The 16,887-nt window shown below is 40.5% G+C and overlaps 5 protein-coding genes across 5 annotated transcripts; 4 read left to right on the forward strand and 1 right to left on the reverse strand.

The window, feature by feature from the left end:
• The first annotated feature begins 487 nt into the window (after positions 1 to 487).
• On the forward strand, positions 488 to 1,702 carry LOC130690049 (pro-resilin-like). The gene is made up of 3 exons (XM_057513016.2): positions 488 to 507; positions 633 to 1,211; positions 1,290 to 1,702. The coding sequence occupies exons 1-3, from the start codon at positions 499 to 501 to the stop codon at positions 1,608 to 1,610; spliced, it is 909 nt and encodes a 302-aa protein (XP_057368999.1). The 5' UTR covers positions 488 to 498; the 3' UTR covers positions 1,611 to 1,702.
• A 1,761-nt stretch (positions 1,703 to 3,463) lies between these two features.
• Positions 3,464 to 4,673, forward strand: LOC130690050 (pro-resilin-like). Its single transcript, XM_057513017.1, has 3 exons — positions 3,464 to 3,480; positions 3,626 to 4,123; positions 4,198 to 4,673. Exons 1-3 carry the CDS (start codon positions 3,472 to 3,474, stop codon positions 4,570 to 4,572), a joined length of 882 nt encoding a protein of 293 aa, XP_057369000.1. The 5' UTR covers positions 3,464 to 3,471; the 3' UTR covers positions 4,573 to 4,673.
• A 952-nt stretch (positions 4,674 to 5,625) lies between these two features.
• On the forward strand, positions 5,626 to 6,888 carry LOC130690041 (pro-resilin-like). Its single transcript, XM_057513003.2, has 3 exons — positions 5,626 to 5,742; positions 5,845 to 6,381; positions 6,455 to 6,888. The coding sequence occupies exons 1-3, from the start codon at positions 5,734 to 5,736 to the stop codon at positions 6,794 to 6,796; spliced, it is 888 nt and encodes a 295-aa protein (XP_057368986.1). The 5' UTR covers positions 5,626 to 5,733; the 3' UTR covers positions 6,797 to 6,888.
• Positions 6,889 to 8,777: 1,889 nt separating this feature from the next.
• LOC130690034 (uncharacterized) lies at positions 8,778 to 11,027 on the reverse strand. Its single transcript, XM_057512996.2, has 6 exons — positions 10,671 to 11,027; positions 10,264 to 10,608; positions 10,022 to 10,195; positions 9,834 to 9,944; positions 9,534 to 9,761; positions 8,778 to 9,465 (listed from the first exon to the last, which is right to left on the reverse strand). Exons 1-6 carry the CDS (start codon positions 10,851 to 10,853, stop codon positions 8,902 to 8,904), a joined length of 1,605 nt encoding a protein of 534 aa, XP_057368979.1. The 5' UTR covers positions 10,854 to 11,027; the 3' UTR covers positions 8,778 to 8,901.
• A 1,305-nt stretch (positions 11,028 to 12,332) lies between these two features.
• On the forward strand, positions 12,333 to 15,733 carry LOC130690057 (calcyphosin-like protein). The gene is made up of 7 exons (XM_057513032.1): positions 12,333 to 12,646; positions 12,768 to 12,825; positions 14,424 to 14,508; positions 14,604 to 14,693; positions 14,775 to 14,908; positions 14,986 to 15,061; positions 15,129 to 15,733. Exons 1-7 carry the CDS (start codon positions 12,556 to 12,558, stop codon positions 15,228 to 15,230), a joined length of 636 nt encoding a protein of 211 aa, XP_057369015.1. The 5' UTR covers positions 12,333 to 12,555; the 3' UTR covers positions 15,231 to 15,733.
• The last annotated feature ends 1,154 nt before the right edge of the window (positions 15,734 to 16,887 follow it).

Genomic DNA, 16,887 nt, shown 5'->3' on the forward strand with positions numbered 1-16,887 from the left:
CGAAATGCTTGAAACGCTTGAATGATCAAATTATTTGTATCCGGTTCATAGCCAAAATCAATTGTTTGTAAAGCTTCGCAAAAGACATTTTATTCTTCACGTCATATCAATAGAAATACTTTGTCAATCGGCCTATTACGATTATTTTAAACGAATTTTTAACGAAAAATCTATATTATGTTTTAGTTTAAGAAAAGTGAAAGGAGAATCTGGGTGAAAATGAGAGTCCAACAGTCTTATCACAGGTACATCGTGATATACCATACACTACATACGGATACCAGGTGCCCACGTCTTTCGAGAGAGGGAAGGAGATGGCATCAGAAAAAGAAAATGTGACGCCTTTCATGTCTGTGTGCGCACTTCTTTTGCACAAGAAAAAAAAAAAAAAAAAAGAAAACCACACGATTTGAAACTCGAGGTATTGGCTACTGATGAGCTTGGTATATAAAGGACTGCACGCAGTCCATGAAAGCATCAATTCTTTCCCTCAACAACATGAACAAGGTAGGCAAGTTTTACAGAGCAAGTGGCATCTTTGAACCAAGTTCCAGTATAGGTTCAGTTCAAATGAAAGAATTCATATTTTGTTTTTTGATTTAGTAAAATTTTAAATATTTTTCTTTAAACAGTTCATTATTCTTGCTGCTTTGATCGCTGTGGCTGTGGCCAAACCCCAAGGCTATGGTGCTGCAGCCGGCCAACAGCAACAGGGTTACGGAGGCCAAGCTGGACAGCAACAACAGCAACAGGGTTATGGAGCTCAGCCCGGAGCGACTCAACAGCAACAAGGTTATGGTGCTCAAGTATCTGCTAGTGCTGGAGCTGGACAGGGTTACGGTGCTCAAAACGTAGCTGCCCAGCAGCAACAAAGCTATGGCTCTCAGGTCTCCGCAGGTGCTGGAGCTGGACAAAACTATGGAGCTCAGTCAGGTGCTGCACAACAGCAACAGAGTTATGGTGTTCAAGCATCTGCTAGCGCCGGAGCTGGACAGGGCTATGGTGTTCAAAATGGAGCTGCCCAGCAACAACAAGGCTACAGTGCTCAATCCGCAGCTGGAGCTGGACAAAGTTACGGTTCACAAAACGGAGGTGCCCAAAAGCAACAGGGTTACGGCGCATCCAGCACTCAACAGAAGCCAACTAATACTTACAACAGCAATGGAAACGGAAACAAACCTTCCGCATCTGCTTCATCTTACGCACAGGAGGTATACTCACGAAAAGAATTTTAAACTTCTAGTCCTTGATTTATATTTGATAACATCTATTAAAATGCGTTTAAATAGCAACCCCCTATGCCATTTGAATATGCCTGGACCGTCAAGGATGAGCCAACCAAGAACGACTACGCTCATGAAACTAAGAGCGACGGCAAAGTTGTGACTGGCTCTTACCGCGTTGTCTTGCCCGATGGCCGCACTCAGATCGTCACCTACCGCGCTGATGAGAACGGCTACGTCGCTGATGTCAAGTACGAAGGTGAAGCCAAGTACCCCGAGCCATCCAACGGAAATGGAAACGATGGAAACGGCTCTGGAAATGGAGGCAATAACTATGGCAATAACAACAAGGGAAACGGCAACGGCAATCAGGCTAATGCCTATTAAAAAGCTAATAAGTGTATCGTCTTGAAAATGAATTGCCATAATTCTAATTATTTTTCTGTGAAATCGTGATGAATACATATATGGATACTTAATTTACCATTTAGTTAGGTTTAATAAAGTAATGTTAGCTTTTCTTTTTTCGAACGTTTCTGCTGCAGATTTAACAGCAAAAAGGTTAATGGAAAAATAATATATACCTATAACCAATATTTATACTAAATAACTCCATAGTAATTGCCGCATTTAGACGAACAAACTGTTTTCTACCAACGCGGACCTTAACGAAAAGTTAGAGAGTTTGTGAAAGCTGATGAAAATCTCCACCAGCAGCACATTATGTAAGGTAAGTGATGTTTTATTAACGTAAAGGTGTCATTGGCCGTTGTGCGTCGAGGAAAAGTTAAGTGAAAAAATTGGGTAATTTTTATTTATTTATTTAATTTTATGTATTTTTATTACTATTTATTCTTATTTCTTGCTTTTCGCGGTTCTGTTTTAACTAAAACATATGAATTGTGTGATTGAAATAAACCAGGAAGCTTTCAAAACGCATACCCTTATAAGTTACCCCCTTCTGTTACACAATTTACCGCGTTTGTACATATTTCTTGAATTTTAGAGAATAAAAATATTTTCTCCTATTAAAAATTCGCGTAGTTAATATAGTTCATTATTTGTTTTATCGATTTTTAGTTAATTGCTCATTTTAAAGCCACAAAATGGTTGAAAAGCGGCACTACGTGCAGCAGCGAAATTTCAGGTGATAACTACCTGTATAAAGGAGATGCCTGTAACACTAAGTGTTGGGGTGGATGGAGTAGTGGCGCCATCCACGGCCATGAAGGTGTCACGGCATGACGTTGTCAAGCCGTGATTGACCCTATACCCCGGGGTCCTGCTTGACGTACGAAGCAACCTTTCATGGCTATAAAGGATCCACACAGCTATAACAAATAAGGTAACGTCCCATAAGGTAAGTAGGGTTCCCGAGTAGGGAACCCACTTTTTCCCCTGTGGATCCTATATGTTATTATTCCACAACGTACGGTTATTTGATGGTAAGGGTTTTTAATGATAAGTAAACCACAGTGGTTGTTCCCCAAAAGTGCAATCGTTGGGCTCTCTGTTAACCCACGATGACGTCAATTTTTAACAAGAGCATGCGTCACTCGTTTTTACCTTTTCTCACGCACAAAGAGGTCTTGGCCATTCAAAGATGGTACCTTTAAGAATGAAAATGATGCCTGAGAGATTGATCAGTACTCTCGATGCAAAGCTCCTCGTGAAAAGGCTGTAACCATTTGAAATGAGGTTAATACGTGAGCAGATTCTTTGGTGTCATGAAGAACCCCAATTTGCTGAAATCACTGACTTTCTCCCCGCCAGCCTATGAGACCTGCAAAAAAAAACTGCTAAATGACCGATGCAATTTACCTGCACAACGAACATCTACTCCACTCCTTTTGTTGCACGGTAGATTTCCGATCTCCATGCATCTTGCCGCAAATTGACCGTAATACTAGGTCATATACGAAAGGCCTTGTTTTGATGAAAGTGAAAGGACGAGATGGAACGGGAGGATAAACGAAGAGGGTACCAACATCCTCCCGACTTGTGCCCGCCCCAATGTGCTGTGCGCCACACATGGTCGTCAGGTGCCCAATGTGTTTTGAACGAGATGGCATGAGAAAAAAAAAAGGAAAATTTGATTGCTTTCATGCTTGTGTGTACGCGAGCTTCTTTTGCGAAAGTAACTGCCACCCAGTTGAAATTTGAAGTAGTGTACAAGCGAATGGGCGAGAAGGGGTATATAAAGAAGTGCTCGCAACGGATGAAACTATCAGTTGCTTTCCTCAACAAGATGAACAAGGTAGGATAAGTTTGACTGAGCTACGTACAGGAAAGCTGCCTTGTATTGTAACATCACTTTCAATTTAATCTTCAACTGTATTTTGCTCGTTTGCTTTTTATTATTCAACTTACATATTTGTTTTTGATATTGTTTTTTCAAACAGTACATTATTTTAGCTGCTTTGGTTACCGTGGCTACGGCCAAGCCGCAAGGCTATGGTGCAGCAGCCGGACAACAGCAGCAGGGTTACGGAGGCCAAGCTGGACAACAACAGCAGAAGCAGGCATATGGAGCTCAGTCAGGAGCGGCTCAACAGCAACAAGGTTATGGTGCTCAAGTATCTGCTAGCGCTGGAGCTGGACAGGGTTACGGTGCTCAAAATGGAGCTGCCCAGCAGCAACAGGGCTATGGCTCTCAGGTTTCAGCAGCCGCTGGAGCTGGACAAAACTACGGAGCTCAATCTGGTGCAGCCCAACAACAACAGGGTTATGGTGCTCAAGCTTCACCTAGCGCTGGAGCTGGACAAGCTTACGGTTCCCAGAACGGAGGTGCCCAGAAGCAACAGGGTTACGGCGGATCCAACGCTCAGCAGAAACCAACTAACACTTACAACAGCAATGGAAACAGACCGTCTGCACCCGCTTCATCCTACGAACAGGAGGTAGTAATGCAACACAATTCTTAACTTAACTACGTGAATGTTTGCTAAAACCTATTGAAATTTCTATCAAACAGCAACCCCCTATGCCATACGAATTCGCTTGGGCCGTCAAGGATGAGCCAACCAAGAACGACTATGCTCATGAAGCCAAGAGCGATGGCAAAGTTGTGATCGGATCTTACCGCGTTCTTCTTCCCGATGGCCGTACGCAGATCGTCTCCTACCGAGCTGATGACAATGGCTACGTCGCTGACGTCAAGTACGAAGGGGAGGCTCAGTTCCCCGCACCATCCAACGGCAATGGAAACTATGGAAACGGCTCTGGAAATGGAGGCAATAGCTATGGAAATGGCTCTGGAAATGGGAATAAAAACTATGGAAGCAACAGCGGCAACAACAATTACGGAAGCGGCAATGCCCAAGTGAACAGCAACAAGCCATCATATTAATTTTTTTTCTAATTCATTGATTTCGGCTTCTACAAATTTTATAAGAATCTTAACGATATTGCGCGCAGGCAATGTAAAAGAAATAAACCTATTCAAGTAAATGAAGGCATTCGTAGTTAATTACAATCCGAAAAGCTTTCCTGTTTCCCATTACATCCCCGTGTTTTTCCCATTGGAAAGTAAAAAGGGGTGTACTGAATTGATGTAATACTGATTATGCATGACAAAACCATGGGCGGTACCGGTACCGTGGTATATGGTGGCTTCCATAAAATGCGCTGTCAACGTAGCCACTCAAGAGAAAATGAATCATTACTTCGACCGCAGTTAATTGTGACACAATGTTTTCACGAGGGAACGTCTAAGTGATCAGAAATGATGAGGTAATCTTGTTTTCTGGACAGGAGGTAGGCAATGTTTGAAATGCTTTTTCACATGTTGTCCACAACATTATTATTTTATTTTTTTTCCTTAATGCCAATCGTTCCTTATGTTCCGTACGTTTATGAATCTTCATCAATAAACGCCATTAGGATGTCACTGGGAAAATTCTCCCTGTGTTTGATTGTGGCGTATGATTGCATTGGCCCAACGCAGTATGCAGATTTCTATTGATACCAATGATGATAACATAAATGTAAAGAACGAAATTATATGAATGTAGAGCTTATTATTTTGTTAGTAAAAGCTAAACAATTCACGTTAATCCATTGTACTAGTCTTCTCTATCCCTCGGCGCGAGACATCCTTTGCCGCAAGTATACATGTGGAAGAAAGCATTGAAGATGGCCATTGTACGGACATTTATGAATGGTATTGTAGGTTAGACGAAACATTTGCCGTCACTAATTCCGCGTCTATTCGGCCACCCAGCTGTTGTTATCCATGCTTGTCGGGGAGCAGTCTCATTTCACGAAAGTGAAAGGAGGAGGACTCTATGCAATAGAACATGCTGCTTTTCGAGAAATCACGACCGAGGAAAAGTAAAACCTGCCTCCTTTCAAGCGTGTGCACGCGCGCCTCTTGATGAAACCGCCTCCTGTTGAGAATTGGCTTGGGGTGTATGTTGCTGGTGAGATTCGGTATATAAAGGACGGCTGGCCTGCACATTTAACCATCAGTGCCTTCTCTGAAACATTCGGCTCATCTTCTTCCAACAACATGAACAAGGTATTTCGAAAGCTAATTTCACTACAAGAACAACTCTCCCTCGACACTTTAACTCTTACTCGCTATTTCGAAATTTTTGTTTTTATTCTTTTTTTTTTGTAGTATATCATTTTAGCTGCTTTGGCCGCCGTGGCGATGGCCAAGCCGCAAGGTTATGGTGCAGCAGCCGGCCAACAGCAACAGGGTTACGGAGGCCAAGCTGGACAACAACAGCAGAAGCAGGCATACGGAGCTCAGTCCGGAGCGGCTCAACAGCAACAAGGTTATGGTGCTCAAAGTGGACCAGCCCAACAGCAGCAAAGCTACGGTTCTCAGGTCTCCGCAAGCGCTGAAGCTGGCCAAAACTACGGAGCTCAGTCTGGAGCAGCCCAACAACAACAGGGTTACGGTGGTCAATCCTCTGCTAGCGCCGGAGCTGGACAGGGTTATGGTGCTCAAAATGGAGCTGCCCAGCAACAACAAGGCTACAGTGCTCAGGCCGCAGCTGGAGCTGGACAAAATTACGGCTCACAAAACGGAGGTGCCCAAAAGCAACAAGGTTATGGTGAATCCAACACACAGCAGAAACCAACTAATACTTACAACAGCAATGGAAACGGAAACAGACCGTCCGCATCCGCATCATCCTACGAACAGGAGGTAGTAATGCGACACAATTCTTAACTTAACTACGTGAATATTTGCTAACATCAATTGAAATTCTATTAAATAGCAGCCCCCGATGCCATACGACTTCGCCTGGGCCGTCAAGGATGAGCCAACCAAGAACGACTACGCTCATGAAGCCAAAAGCGATGGCAAAGTGGTCACTGGATCCTACTTTGTTCTTCTTCCTGATGGCCGCATTCAAATTGTTTCTTACCGTGCTGACGAGAACGGCTACGTCGCTGACGTCAAGTACGAAGGTGAGGCCCAGTTCCCTGCACCATCCAACGGCAATGGAAACTATGGAAACGGCTCTGGAAATGGAGGCAATAGCTATGGCAATAGCAACAAGGGAAACGGCAATGGAAGCAATACCTATGGCAACGGCAATCAGGCTAACGCCTATTAAGAAGCTAATAAGTGTATCGTCTTAAAAATGAATCGCCATAATTCTAATTATTTTTCTGTGAAATCGTGATGAATACATATACAGATACTTAATCTACCATTTAGTTAGGTTTAATAATAGTAATGTTAGCTTTTCTTTTTTCGAACCTTTCTGCTGCAGATATAACAGCAAAAAGATTAATGAAAAAATAATATATACCTACAAACAATATTTATACTGAATAACTACATAGTAATTGCCGCATTTAGACGAAAAAAATTTTTTCTACCAAGGCGGACCTTAACGAAAAGTTAGAGAGTTTGTGAAAGCTGATGAAAATCTCCACCAGCAGCACATTATGTAAGGTAAGTGATGTTTTATTAACGTAAAGGTGTCATTGGCCGTTGTGCGTCGAGGAAAAGTTAAGTGAAAAAATTGGGTAATTTTTATTTATTTATTTAATTTTATGTATTTTTATTACTATTTATTCTTATTTCTTGCTTTTTGCGGTTCTGTTTTAACTAAAACATATGAATTGTGTGATTGAAATAAACCAGGAAGCTTTCAAAACGTACACCCTTATAAGTTACTCCCTTCTGTTACACAATTTACCGCGTTTGTACATATTTCTTGAATTTTAGAGAATAAAAATATTTTCTCCTATTAGAAATTCGCGTAGTTAATATAGTTCATTATTTGTTTTATCGATTTTTAGTTAATTGCTCATTTTAAAGCAACAAAATGGTTGAAAAGCGGCACTACGTGCAGCAGCGAAATTTCAGGTGATAACTACCTGTATAAAGGAGATGCCTGTAACACTAAGTGTTGGGGTGGATGGAGTAGTGGCGCCATCCACGGCCATGAAGGTGTCACGGCATGACGTTGTCTAGCCGTGATTGACCCTATACCCCGGGGTCCTGCTTGACGTACGAAGCAACCTTTCATGGCTCTAAAGGATCCACACAGCTATAACAAATAAGGTAACATCCCATAAGGTAAGTAGGGTTCCCGAGTAGGGAACCCACTTTTTCCCCTGTGGATCCTATATGTTACTATTCCTCAACGTACGGTTATTTGATGGTAAGGGTTTTTAATGATAAGTAAACCACAGTGGTTGTTCCCCAAAGGTGCAATCGTTGGGCACTCCGTTAACCGACGATGAAGTCAATTTTTAACAAGAGCATGCGTCATTCGTTTTTACCTTCTCTCACGCACAAAGAGTTCTTGGCCATTCAAAGATGGTACCTTTAAGAATGAAAATGATGCCTGAGAGATTGATCAGTACTCTCGATGCAAAGCTCCTCGTGAAAAGGCTGTAACCATTTGAAATGAGGTTAATACGTGAGCAGATTCTTTGGTGTCATGAAGAACCCCAATTTGCTGAAATCACTGACTCAAAACGTATACGCTTATAAGTTACCCCCTTCTGTTACACAATTTACCCCTTTTTATACATATTTCTTGAGGTTTAGAGAATAAAAATATTTTCTCCTATTAAAAATTCATGTAGTTAATATAGTTCATTATTTGCTTTATCGATTTTTAGTTAATTGCTCATTTTAAAGCAACAAAATGGTTGAAAAGCGGCACTACGTGCAGCAGCGAAATTTCAGGTGATAACTACCTGTATAAAGGAGATGCCTGTAACACTAAGTGTTGGGGTGGATGGAGTAGTGGCGCCATCCACGGCCATGAAGGTGTCACGGCATGACGTTGTCTAGCCGTGATTGACCCTATACCCCGGGGTCCTGCTTGACGTACGAAGCAACCTTTCATGGCTATAAAGGATCCACACAGCTATAACAAATAAGGTAACATCCCATAAGGTAAGTAGGGTTCCCGAGTAGGGAACCCACTTTTTCCCCTGTGGATCCTATATGTTATTATTCCACAACGTACGGTTATTTGATGGTAAGGGTTTTTAATGATAAGTAAACCACAGTGGTTGTTTGTTTACATTAAATGCATTATTCCCAAATGTTATTTATATTATTTTCTATCGTTTAACAAAGATCATTATCGTTTCAAGATACATTTAAGACATGTTAAATCCAATAAATTTTGCGATTTTTGTTGTTGTTGATGCCTATATAACAGCTTGGTTGAATGTTAAATTTCCACATATTTTACAAAATCAAATCAACCGGACAGTTGAAAAGCAACGTTGAGTTAACGACATAACACTTTGAAATACATTTGAACTTGGAATTGGCTAAAACGGCAAAGTTTGAGAAGGACGCACTAGGGCATTGTGGCACCTTTTTCTTCAGCAAGTGCATTGGACGTTGTTTCCAGTTTCTCACGCGAAAAGTGATGTTGGCCATCCGCAGATGGTTCCGTTCAGAATAATCGAAGACATCCATGAGATCAGTCGTTTTTGCTTTTAAATGTGGTTTGTCGTAAAGGTTGTAGCGCCATCTCGATTGAGGTAAAGGCTTATGAAGTGTCTTCAAAGTCCAGTAAAGCTCATTGCATGAATTGCCAACTTTAACTGAACGGCCTCGCTGAACTTGCCGACAAAGCGACGGAGAGAAATGGCCTATCCGGTGTACCGCTGATCCCAACAAGTCACTGGTTACACGGTAGATTTCAGATCCCTCATTCCACATTTGTTCTGCCACGAGGTCATCCGTATCTGTTATTTGATCAAGCAATCTCATCTTGCACCGCAAGACATCTATGAGGGCGCTCTAAAATTGTAAAAAAAGAAATAAATATTTAGCCTCTGTGATATCAAGGCACTATTAAAGGTGCATACAATTAAAGCAGCTTCCAAATAGAGGACATTTTTTTCAGTTTGCGAGATTTCATAGAATTTATATAGTAAGGCGTTCCAGTGTTCCAGTGTAGCTGTGTCCAGATACTTGCTACTCAGACATCTCAGAGCCATCAACGCTCTGCATTGTACACTAATGTGCCCGTCAACATCAGCAATAATATTACTCAAGTTGTTGATGACATCATGGATTGAGCAGTCGATTGATAACTAAAAGATGAATATAAAGAAAACGTCACTACTTAAATATTCAAAACGTGTGTTACGGAAAAACCAAAATACTTTAGCCAGAATGTGTAACGTGCTGGAAATCAGGTGGAATATACTATCATCCAGCTTTGCTCCCCCATAATTCAAAATAAGGTCTTGCACCAACAAGAGGAAGCATTTATACTGGAAAAAGAAAACAAATGTAAATAATTAAGAAAGATCAGTAATATTGATGCTAACATGAATGAAGGTAAAATTACCTCAGAACCAATGTGAAGATGAGAATTGTTCATTAACGCATTGAAAATTTTGGGTATCCTTTTGACAACATGGGAATTTTCTCCACTAAAGGCAACTAAATTTCTTAAAAAACCAGAAAAGGTAGGTAGTAAAGGTTGCAATCTTGAGTTCTCAAGCAAATTTGCTAATGCGACCTGAATAAAATTTTTCTAGAATAAGGACAAAAAGATCAACAGTTAAAAGTTGCAACTGGAAATCATACCTCAACAACACAATCAGAAGTACTAAGCAAGGATTGTGAAATTTTTTCAAAATACTGAAAATATATCTCTGCTTTGAGTTTGTCTTCAGGATCCAAAGAAAGGTATTGGATTGTCAATTTCATAGGAGAGTAAACTTCTACATCAGTGTCAGTTGGATATTCCTGTGTTAGGTCCACCACCCTGTCTACTGAGCTGTAAATATCTAACTCTGGTAGATAGGAGAAATCTTCAAGGGTGGAATTTGGACCATGAACTTGTGGAACATCACTCCATCGTAGAGCAAGATTAACATCATCCTTGGTAAGTTTTGATCGTTTGCTGTGGCGCAGAATTTGACTGCAGCTCTGTCACATGAAAACCAATAACATTAGTCTCTATAAATAAGGACACAAAATAGTCAATGTACTTGTATTAATTCTCGCAATCTGTAAGAAGTATCTTCTGCGAGACTTTTTGAAAGAATTCCTGGTAGATTTGTGTATCCGGCTGAATCGGCAATCAGTTCTATGGACTCGGATGAGATCTGTATAAATTTTTTTTCTGCTTTCGGTTTGTCGAAATTTTTCTCGTTATTCACATCATTGTTCATCTTATCGATTACACTGAAGCGTGTTTTGTTGCGGATTCAACGACAGTGCAATGGTAGGACTTATGAATTTTAATCTGAATATAGCCAGAAACGAGTAACAAACTGAAGATTTCAAACATAGGTCCGTCTGCAAACCATTCCGCTTTCCACCGCCAATAAATCAACATTTGTTTCTACCACTAGATGGCTGCTATTCTAATGAGTGACGTAATGCTTATCTACTCGTTAGATGGCGTCGGGTACATACTGCAGAGTGTAGACAACTCTTAGTTGAAACTTGAAAGCATGGTCTTAACTTGTAATTCTCCCGAATGGTCAGGATTCTTTGAGTTTAAGAGCACTTAGAAAGTTGGTTGGAATATAAATCCCGATCCTTAATACGACTCTCGTATTTGTCTACGCTATCCTGCCAAATTTTCTATTTGACTCATTGAGTTGGAAAGCTAAGCTGACGTAACAGGGAAATATATCTCTTGGTACCATTGCAAAATAAAGCATGTCCGAGAATCGCTGTAATTTGCTCATATGCCATGGCGAAAGGACGTCCACTGTCAATCGAGTCAGTTGTGATGGGAAACGAATGACGATGTCTCTTCACCGACGGTTCGTGATGCATCATATTTGTGCAAGGCAAATATTTACTGCTGAACGTATAAACACAGAACGGAAGCACACCCGGTAAGTCGGTTACCATGACGATTCTCCTTGACAAAGGCCATATGTTTGTACTACGCTTTGTATGTTCTTTTCGTTGCTGTGCCGCCCTTTCATGCCATAAGCATCACGTGTGTTAGTACAAGCGTATCCATGTTGTCTATCAGCTTCTGAACACCGTGTGTACATTAGATTCAACATAACTGCAGTCAACGTTGTTAAAATATTTTAAATTCGATTGCTAGGTAGCATTTTGTTTCCAGTGTGTGATCCGGGTGGAAACTCGTTTCGACTGACACGTGAAGAAAAAAAAAACCATCCAAGCACAAAGAAGAAACTTACAAAAGAATTGGCTCATTGGATTTGGTGGTTCTTCACATCGACCGTTTCCTTTCACTTACGTAACTGGACGGCCCATCAGACGGCCATGTCACGTAATAACGGATTGGCAAACCAAGATAAACAAAATATTTGCAACAGGCATTGTTTCGACAAGCGAAAAGTTTGATGCAGTACTCATTTGTGAAATAACTGTAGCCGAAAACTTTATTTTTCTTCCAAACATTCGAAACCAGGATACGTTGTCGTGTCGGAACTCCCGACCGCGCCGACTCCGATTAGACTGAACCGGAAAGAACAACGATGATAGGATAAACATGACGGGTCTACCAATCCTTTAAGTGGCAAAGAGAGCGGAGGACTACATTTCTTTTGTCCAGCCAATTCCAAAACTTGAAGGAAATTTCATTTTCCTTATTGTAGTGCGCCATCATTTGAAAATCGACAACATTTTTGCTCTATTTGGAAGCAGCACAGCCGCTGGAAGCTCACGAAGAGAAAAGATAAAGCCGCTGCTACGTCTTCCCTATTCGTTCCATTTCATACCCGAACACACACACAACACCCAGACACAAAAAGAGAGTTGTGTGTCTGGCAGAAACCGCAGCTTGGTTGTGGGAGGGTAGAGAAAAGAGAAAAAAAAAACCGTGCAACATCACTGGTTTCATTGCCGTTGCTGGTGCCAAGGTTCCAGCTGATCGTCGAGAAAATGAACCGGCCTCTGACGGCCAACTCTCGCAACGAGGCAGAAATGATGTCGAAAGCCAAACGCCAACAAACCATGGCGCAGGATCCACTTGGTGTGTACCTTCTCTCGTTTTTCGCCATTTTCTACTTTGGATATTGAACGAATCTAAACTTCTTCATCGCTTATATTCACTTAAATTTGTGTACGTTTTTTTCCCCCCATTTCATGAACAGAAAAACTCCGGTGCCAACTGCTGTCCCGAGGTGCCACGGGTATTATCGGCTTCGGCAAGTAAGTACCTTCATAACAACCTACAATCATAAAATTTCGTTCGTTGCACTGCGCCTGCATGTCTACAAGTTAAGTGATTGCGATTACTCGGCAGTTATCTATCACGATTCGCCATTATTTTATCAACAGCTCCAACAGTCTGGTAGAATCGAGATCCAATTTATTCGGGGTTCTCCTGAAATTTTACCTGAGAAAATTTTTTTTTTTTTTTTTTTTTTTTTTTTTTTTTTTTTTTTTTGTCTAGAAACTACAGTTGGGTGGGTAGTGCGTTTTAGTCAACAATACGTGTTTAGCTTTCTCTTGTCTTTCTAACAACATGGAAATGTAATTGCCACCATAATCTATGTAATGGTCACGACCATTTCCTGCCGCCAGGCGCTGGAAACCCGCTTAGTATGCAATCAACAAACTAGACGTGCAATGATGTCATACAACCTTGACAGCAACCATTTTCCCGGAATGCATGCGGGTTCCAGCTGTATATTTAGTAGGAGAAGCATTGCCAGTTGTTTTTATGGCAAAAGTCGTGAATACTCCCATTTTCGAACACAGGAACCTTCCGGGTGTATGAAAAACAGAAAAAGGAAACAGGGTGACAGGTCTAAAAAAAAAATTTTCGTGTCATCCAACTTAGAGAAAAAAGGAAGGACACGAAATGAAACACTCTAGACAGATTATGACTCAGAAATCGTGCTTTTTTTATACCGTCAATGTGCGTGCATGTAGCGTGTCGTCATTCGTGATTCCAAGTTCCGTTTTTCACGTCGCGCGACACCAACCCTCCCACAACAACACCCACGCTTCCAATAGTCATATCCCGTAAAACTGTCAAAAGTTTCCGTTTCTCTTTTGCACATAGTTATTACTTTCGAAGCTTTATTTCGACCATTTTTTTTTCTGCACGTACTGTTTCTTAATTTTTCCTTCAGATTTTTTTCTCGTACCGTTTGGGTTTCTTTTCATGAATTCTTTTCCCCCAACGGTGTAGTGCAGAAGGGATTGCTTCAGGCGTGGCAATTCTTTGAAATCGATCGGTGGGGCAGGGAAGACGGGTCCGGGTTCATTGGCATCCAGCGCATCCGCATGCATAGACACAGTAAACGATCGATGGAGCGTCAGGCATAACGAGTACGTTAGGAGGGTGGAGAAGGGCAGCGTCGATCACCAAAACTAGGCGTAACAATCATAACGGAAAGGTGTAGCCCTTAAGTTTCACACTCGTTTTTTTTTTTAATTCTAAATGATGTGACCTAGATATTACCGAGTATCTTCGAGATCTTATCTGTTTTTGTTTTTCCTTCTGCCCAGTCACGAGAGCGGAGACGATCAATATGTAAACAACTGACGTACCACATTACTCTTAAATTCCGCATTGGGATTAAATATTATTTGATAGCTTTAGCTTTTTTTGCATATCAACCGAAAAGTATTCTTACTGCGATCTATGTCATGGAATCGTGTTTTACTGACTTGTATTTCAGCTAGTCGTTACACTTTCTAGACTAGTGTTCAACACATTGTTTGATTCGGGATTCAAATGAATCCATGAGCAAATGAATATATAACACTACATAAATTTTTTTCTTCTTTTAATTTAGGGTATTTCGCCGGATGGATGATGATGGCAACCGTTCGCTGTCTTACGAAGAATTTCGTAAAGGGATCGAAGAAAGCGGAGTCAAGGTATTTGACCGTTGAAAGGGTTTTTGGACTTGGGATTTTTCTATCATCCAAATTTTTTTGAAGCATTTATGGTACTTTAACCCTTTCTTTATTAGACCGACGACAGTGGTCGAGCTCTTTTCGAAGCATTTGATAAGGACCGTTCCGGATCTGTTTGCATCAACGAGTTCCTAAAAGCCATAAGGGTTCGTCTATTTTTTTACGTTGTGTTTACTTTAACATTTGCTATTTACTGTCAATTTATTGTTTCGCTTTTATTTCTCCAGCCTCCTATGTCAGAAGGACGAAAACGAGTTATAGCGGAAGCTTTTAAAAAATTGGATAAATCAGGCGATGCAATTGTTACACTCGAAGATTTAAACGGCGTCTACAACGTCAAACACAATCCCAGATATCTGAGGTCGGTTTCCGATCGTTGATTTCTCTTGCTACTATATTCTCTTCATTTTGATAAGCTCTTCAAAATTTCCATTATAGCGGAGAAGAAACAGAAGAACAAATCCTTAATAAGTTCCTGGCTAACTTTGAGGCAAACGGTTCCGTCGACGGAAAGGTAAACACTTAAACCGCTTAATAGAAATGCTGTCGACTAATAATTAATAAATGAAATTTCTAAAAAGGTGACGTACGACGAATTTTTAGACTACTATGCTGGAGTCAGCTCTTCCATTGACCATGACGCGTACTTTGATTTGATGATGAGACAGGCGTGGAAAATCTAATCGTTCCACCAAAGATTCGCTTTGTGTTCCCATTTTTTCAAAGGCCGAACAGGGACGGGACAAGGGAAAGCTAATCTTAATATTCAGATGATGAAGAACCTATGGCTGCCGATGATTTAACTTTCCATCGACTGTCCATCTCTTTCATGAGGACTTTTCTTCTTCCAAAGCTCTGTTTCTATTTTGAAAGAAGATCTTTCTGGGTGAAGATACTTTTTTCTACTTATTTATCCTTCCTACGTTTATCGTAGCATCTATCTCACTTTACTCGTCTGAATGCCTTGGGCTGTATTGAACCAACAGACGTTCAAATAATGGTTACAAAATAAGTAGGCGATGATGTACTATACCTAGTACGGAGTTCAGAATAGGATGCCGCAAAGTCAGGAGCACACCCGTGCATGCCTGCTCTTTTGGATAAATGTAACTGGAAAAAGGTGTGCAGATTGATTGTGTATTTCATCATAATATGCTTATCAATAAACTACACTTCTCGACTGCGATTTATTGAAGAAATGGTTTCATCACATTGATATTTCAAATTCCGTGTACGGTGTGTCGACCATTAGATGGCAGCATGTGAGAGACAATTTGGAGGTTTTTTCTAACCTTATTTGTATCTTAACCCAAAATGTGTATTGTTTGGCGTTGATTGTGAAAGGGCCACTGTGATTTACAAACTCTGTCAATAATACTTTGAATGCGTGGAATGTAATTTGAATTGAATTACTACCCCTGAGCGCCATTCCGGCCATAGACGTACCCGAGCACAAGTTTGGCAAACACATTTTTGCGTTACTAGATGGCGTTGAATTAAAAGCTGTGTATGTCAATCAGCAATCCTGTTAACGTTACCATATTAAAATATTGTCTAATAACTACAATAGTATGGCAATCCATTTTACCAAAAAAAAATATCGACCTTTTTTTTCTGTTTCGGATGGAAAATAATTTCCCGCGGACGGCGCTGCAAGTTCACCAGCCTCTAGCGGCTGAAATCAAAACTATTTTTTGACATGTGATTCTCATTGTTTACTTTGTTGTTACGTTCAAAGCATGTATAAAGCATGTATTTGAGTTTACTTCGTCGGAATAGCTTGTTATTTTTACCTCCACCCCTATTATTGATGTGCAAATTTTACGCTGCTTCGTTACCAACACAAAATGTAAGCTGTTGGGCATAGAACAAGGTAATATTAACGTACTTTTGGAAAATCAGGTCTCATGTTGTATCACTCTGGATTAAGCCATTGTTACAAGCGTGGTAGCATTCATTTGTCAATGCAACAAAATATTCGCAGTCTGTAACAGAATATTTTTTTTATTGAAATAAACCTTTAAAGCTTCGAAGTGGTATACAGGTCGTACCTTAAAATTGAACTTTAACAACTTTGAAAGGCCATGTTATGTTAATTTACTATATTTTACGTTTGAAACTACACAGATCTTTTGTAACTTGTAAAGGAGAACATAGTTCATTGTTTAAATTTTCGAAATTTTTACTTTCAGTGTAACTTCCGGTTTGAAAATGCCTAATAACTCACTATCTATTGGTCTGAATGAAAAAAGAACCACATTTTCGTAATTCTCTTGAAATTTAGGGTCGAATCTATGTGTCAGTAGAAAATACTCGAAAATCGTCAAAAATCGCAAATTT

Source organism: Daphnia carinata, chromosome 6 (genome assembly GCF_022539665.2).
Source record: "Daphnia carinata strain CSIRO-1 chromosome 6, CSIRO_AGI_Dcar_HiC_V3, whole genome shotgun sequence".
Classification (NCBI taxonomy): domain Eukaryota; kingdom Metazoa; phylum Arthropoda; class Branchiopoda; order Diplostraca; family Daphniidae; genus Daphnia; species Daphnia carinata.

What these genes read in the sequence shown, in the direction of transcription:
- LOC130690049 (XM_057513016.2), top strand. An exon ending in CTTCATCTTACGCACAGGAG is followed by an intron (nt 1,212 to 1,289) that starts GTATACTCACGA and finishes GCGTTTAAATAG; the next exon opens with CAACCCCCTATGCCATTTGA.
- LOC130690050 (XM_057513017.1), top strand. An exon ending in CTTCATCCTACGAACAGGAG is followed by an intron (nt 4,124 to 4,197) that starts GTAGTAATGCAA and finishes TCTATCAAACAG; the next exon opens with CAACCCCCTATGCCATACGA.
- LOC130690041 (XM_057513003.2), top strand. An exon ending in CATCATCCTACGAACAGGAG is followed by an intron (nt 6,382 to 6,454) that starts GTAGTAATGCGA and finishes TCTATTAAATAG; the next exon opens with CAGCCCCCGATGCCATACGA.
- LOC130690034 (XM_057512996.2), bottom strand. Translation starts at nt 10,853, where the DNA reads ATGAACAATGATGTGAATAACGAGAAAAATTTCGACAAACCGAAAGCA. An exon ending in ATCTTCACATTGGTTCTGAG is followed by an intron (nt 9,945 to 10,021) that starts GTAATTTTACCT and finishes TTCTTTTTCCAG; the next exon opens with TATAAATGCTTCCTCTTGTT. An exon ending in ATTTGGAAGCTGCTTTAATT is followed by an intron (nt 9,466 to 9,533) that starts GTATGCACCTTT and finishes TTACAATTTTAG; the next exon opens with AGCGCCCTCATAGATGTCTT.
- LOC130690057 (XM_057513032.1), top strand. Translation starts at nt 12,556, where the DNA reads ATGAACCGGCCTCTGACGGCCAACTCTCGCAACGAGGCAGAAATGATG. An exon ending in GGTATTATCGGCTTCGGCAA is followed by an intron (nt 12,826 to 14,423) that starts GTAAGTACCTTC and finishes CTTTTAATTTAG; the next exon opens with GGTATTTCGCCGGATGGATG. An exon ending in CACAATCCCAGATATCTGAG is followed by an intron (nt 14,909 to 14,985) that starts GTCGGTTTCCGA and finishes TTTCCATTATAG; the next exon opens with CGGAGAAGAAACAGAAGAAC.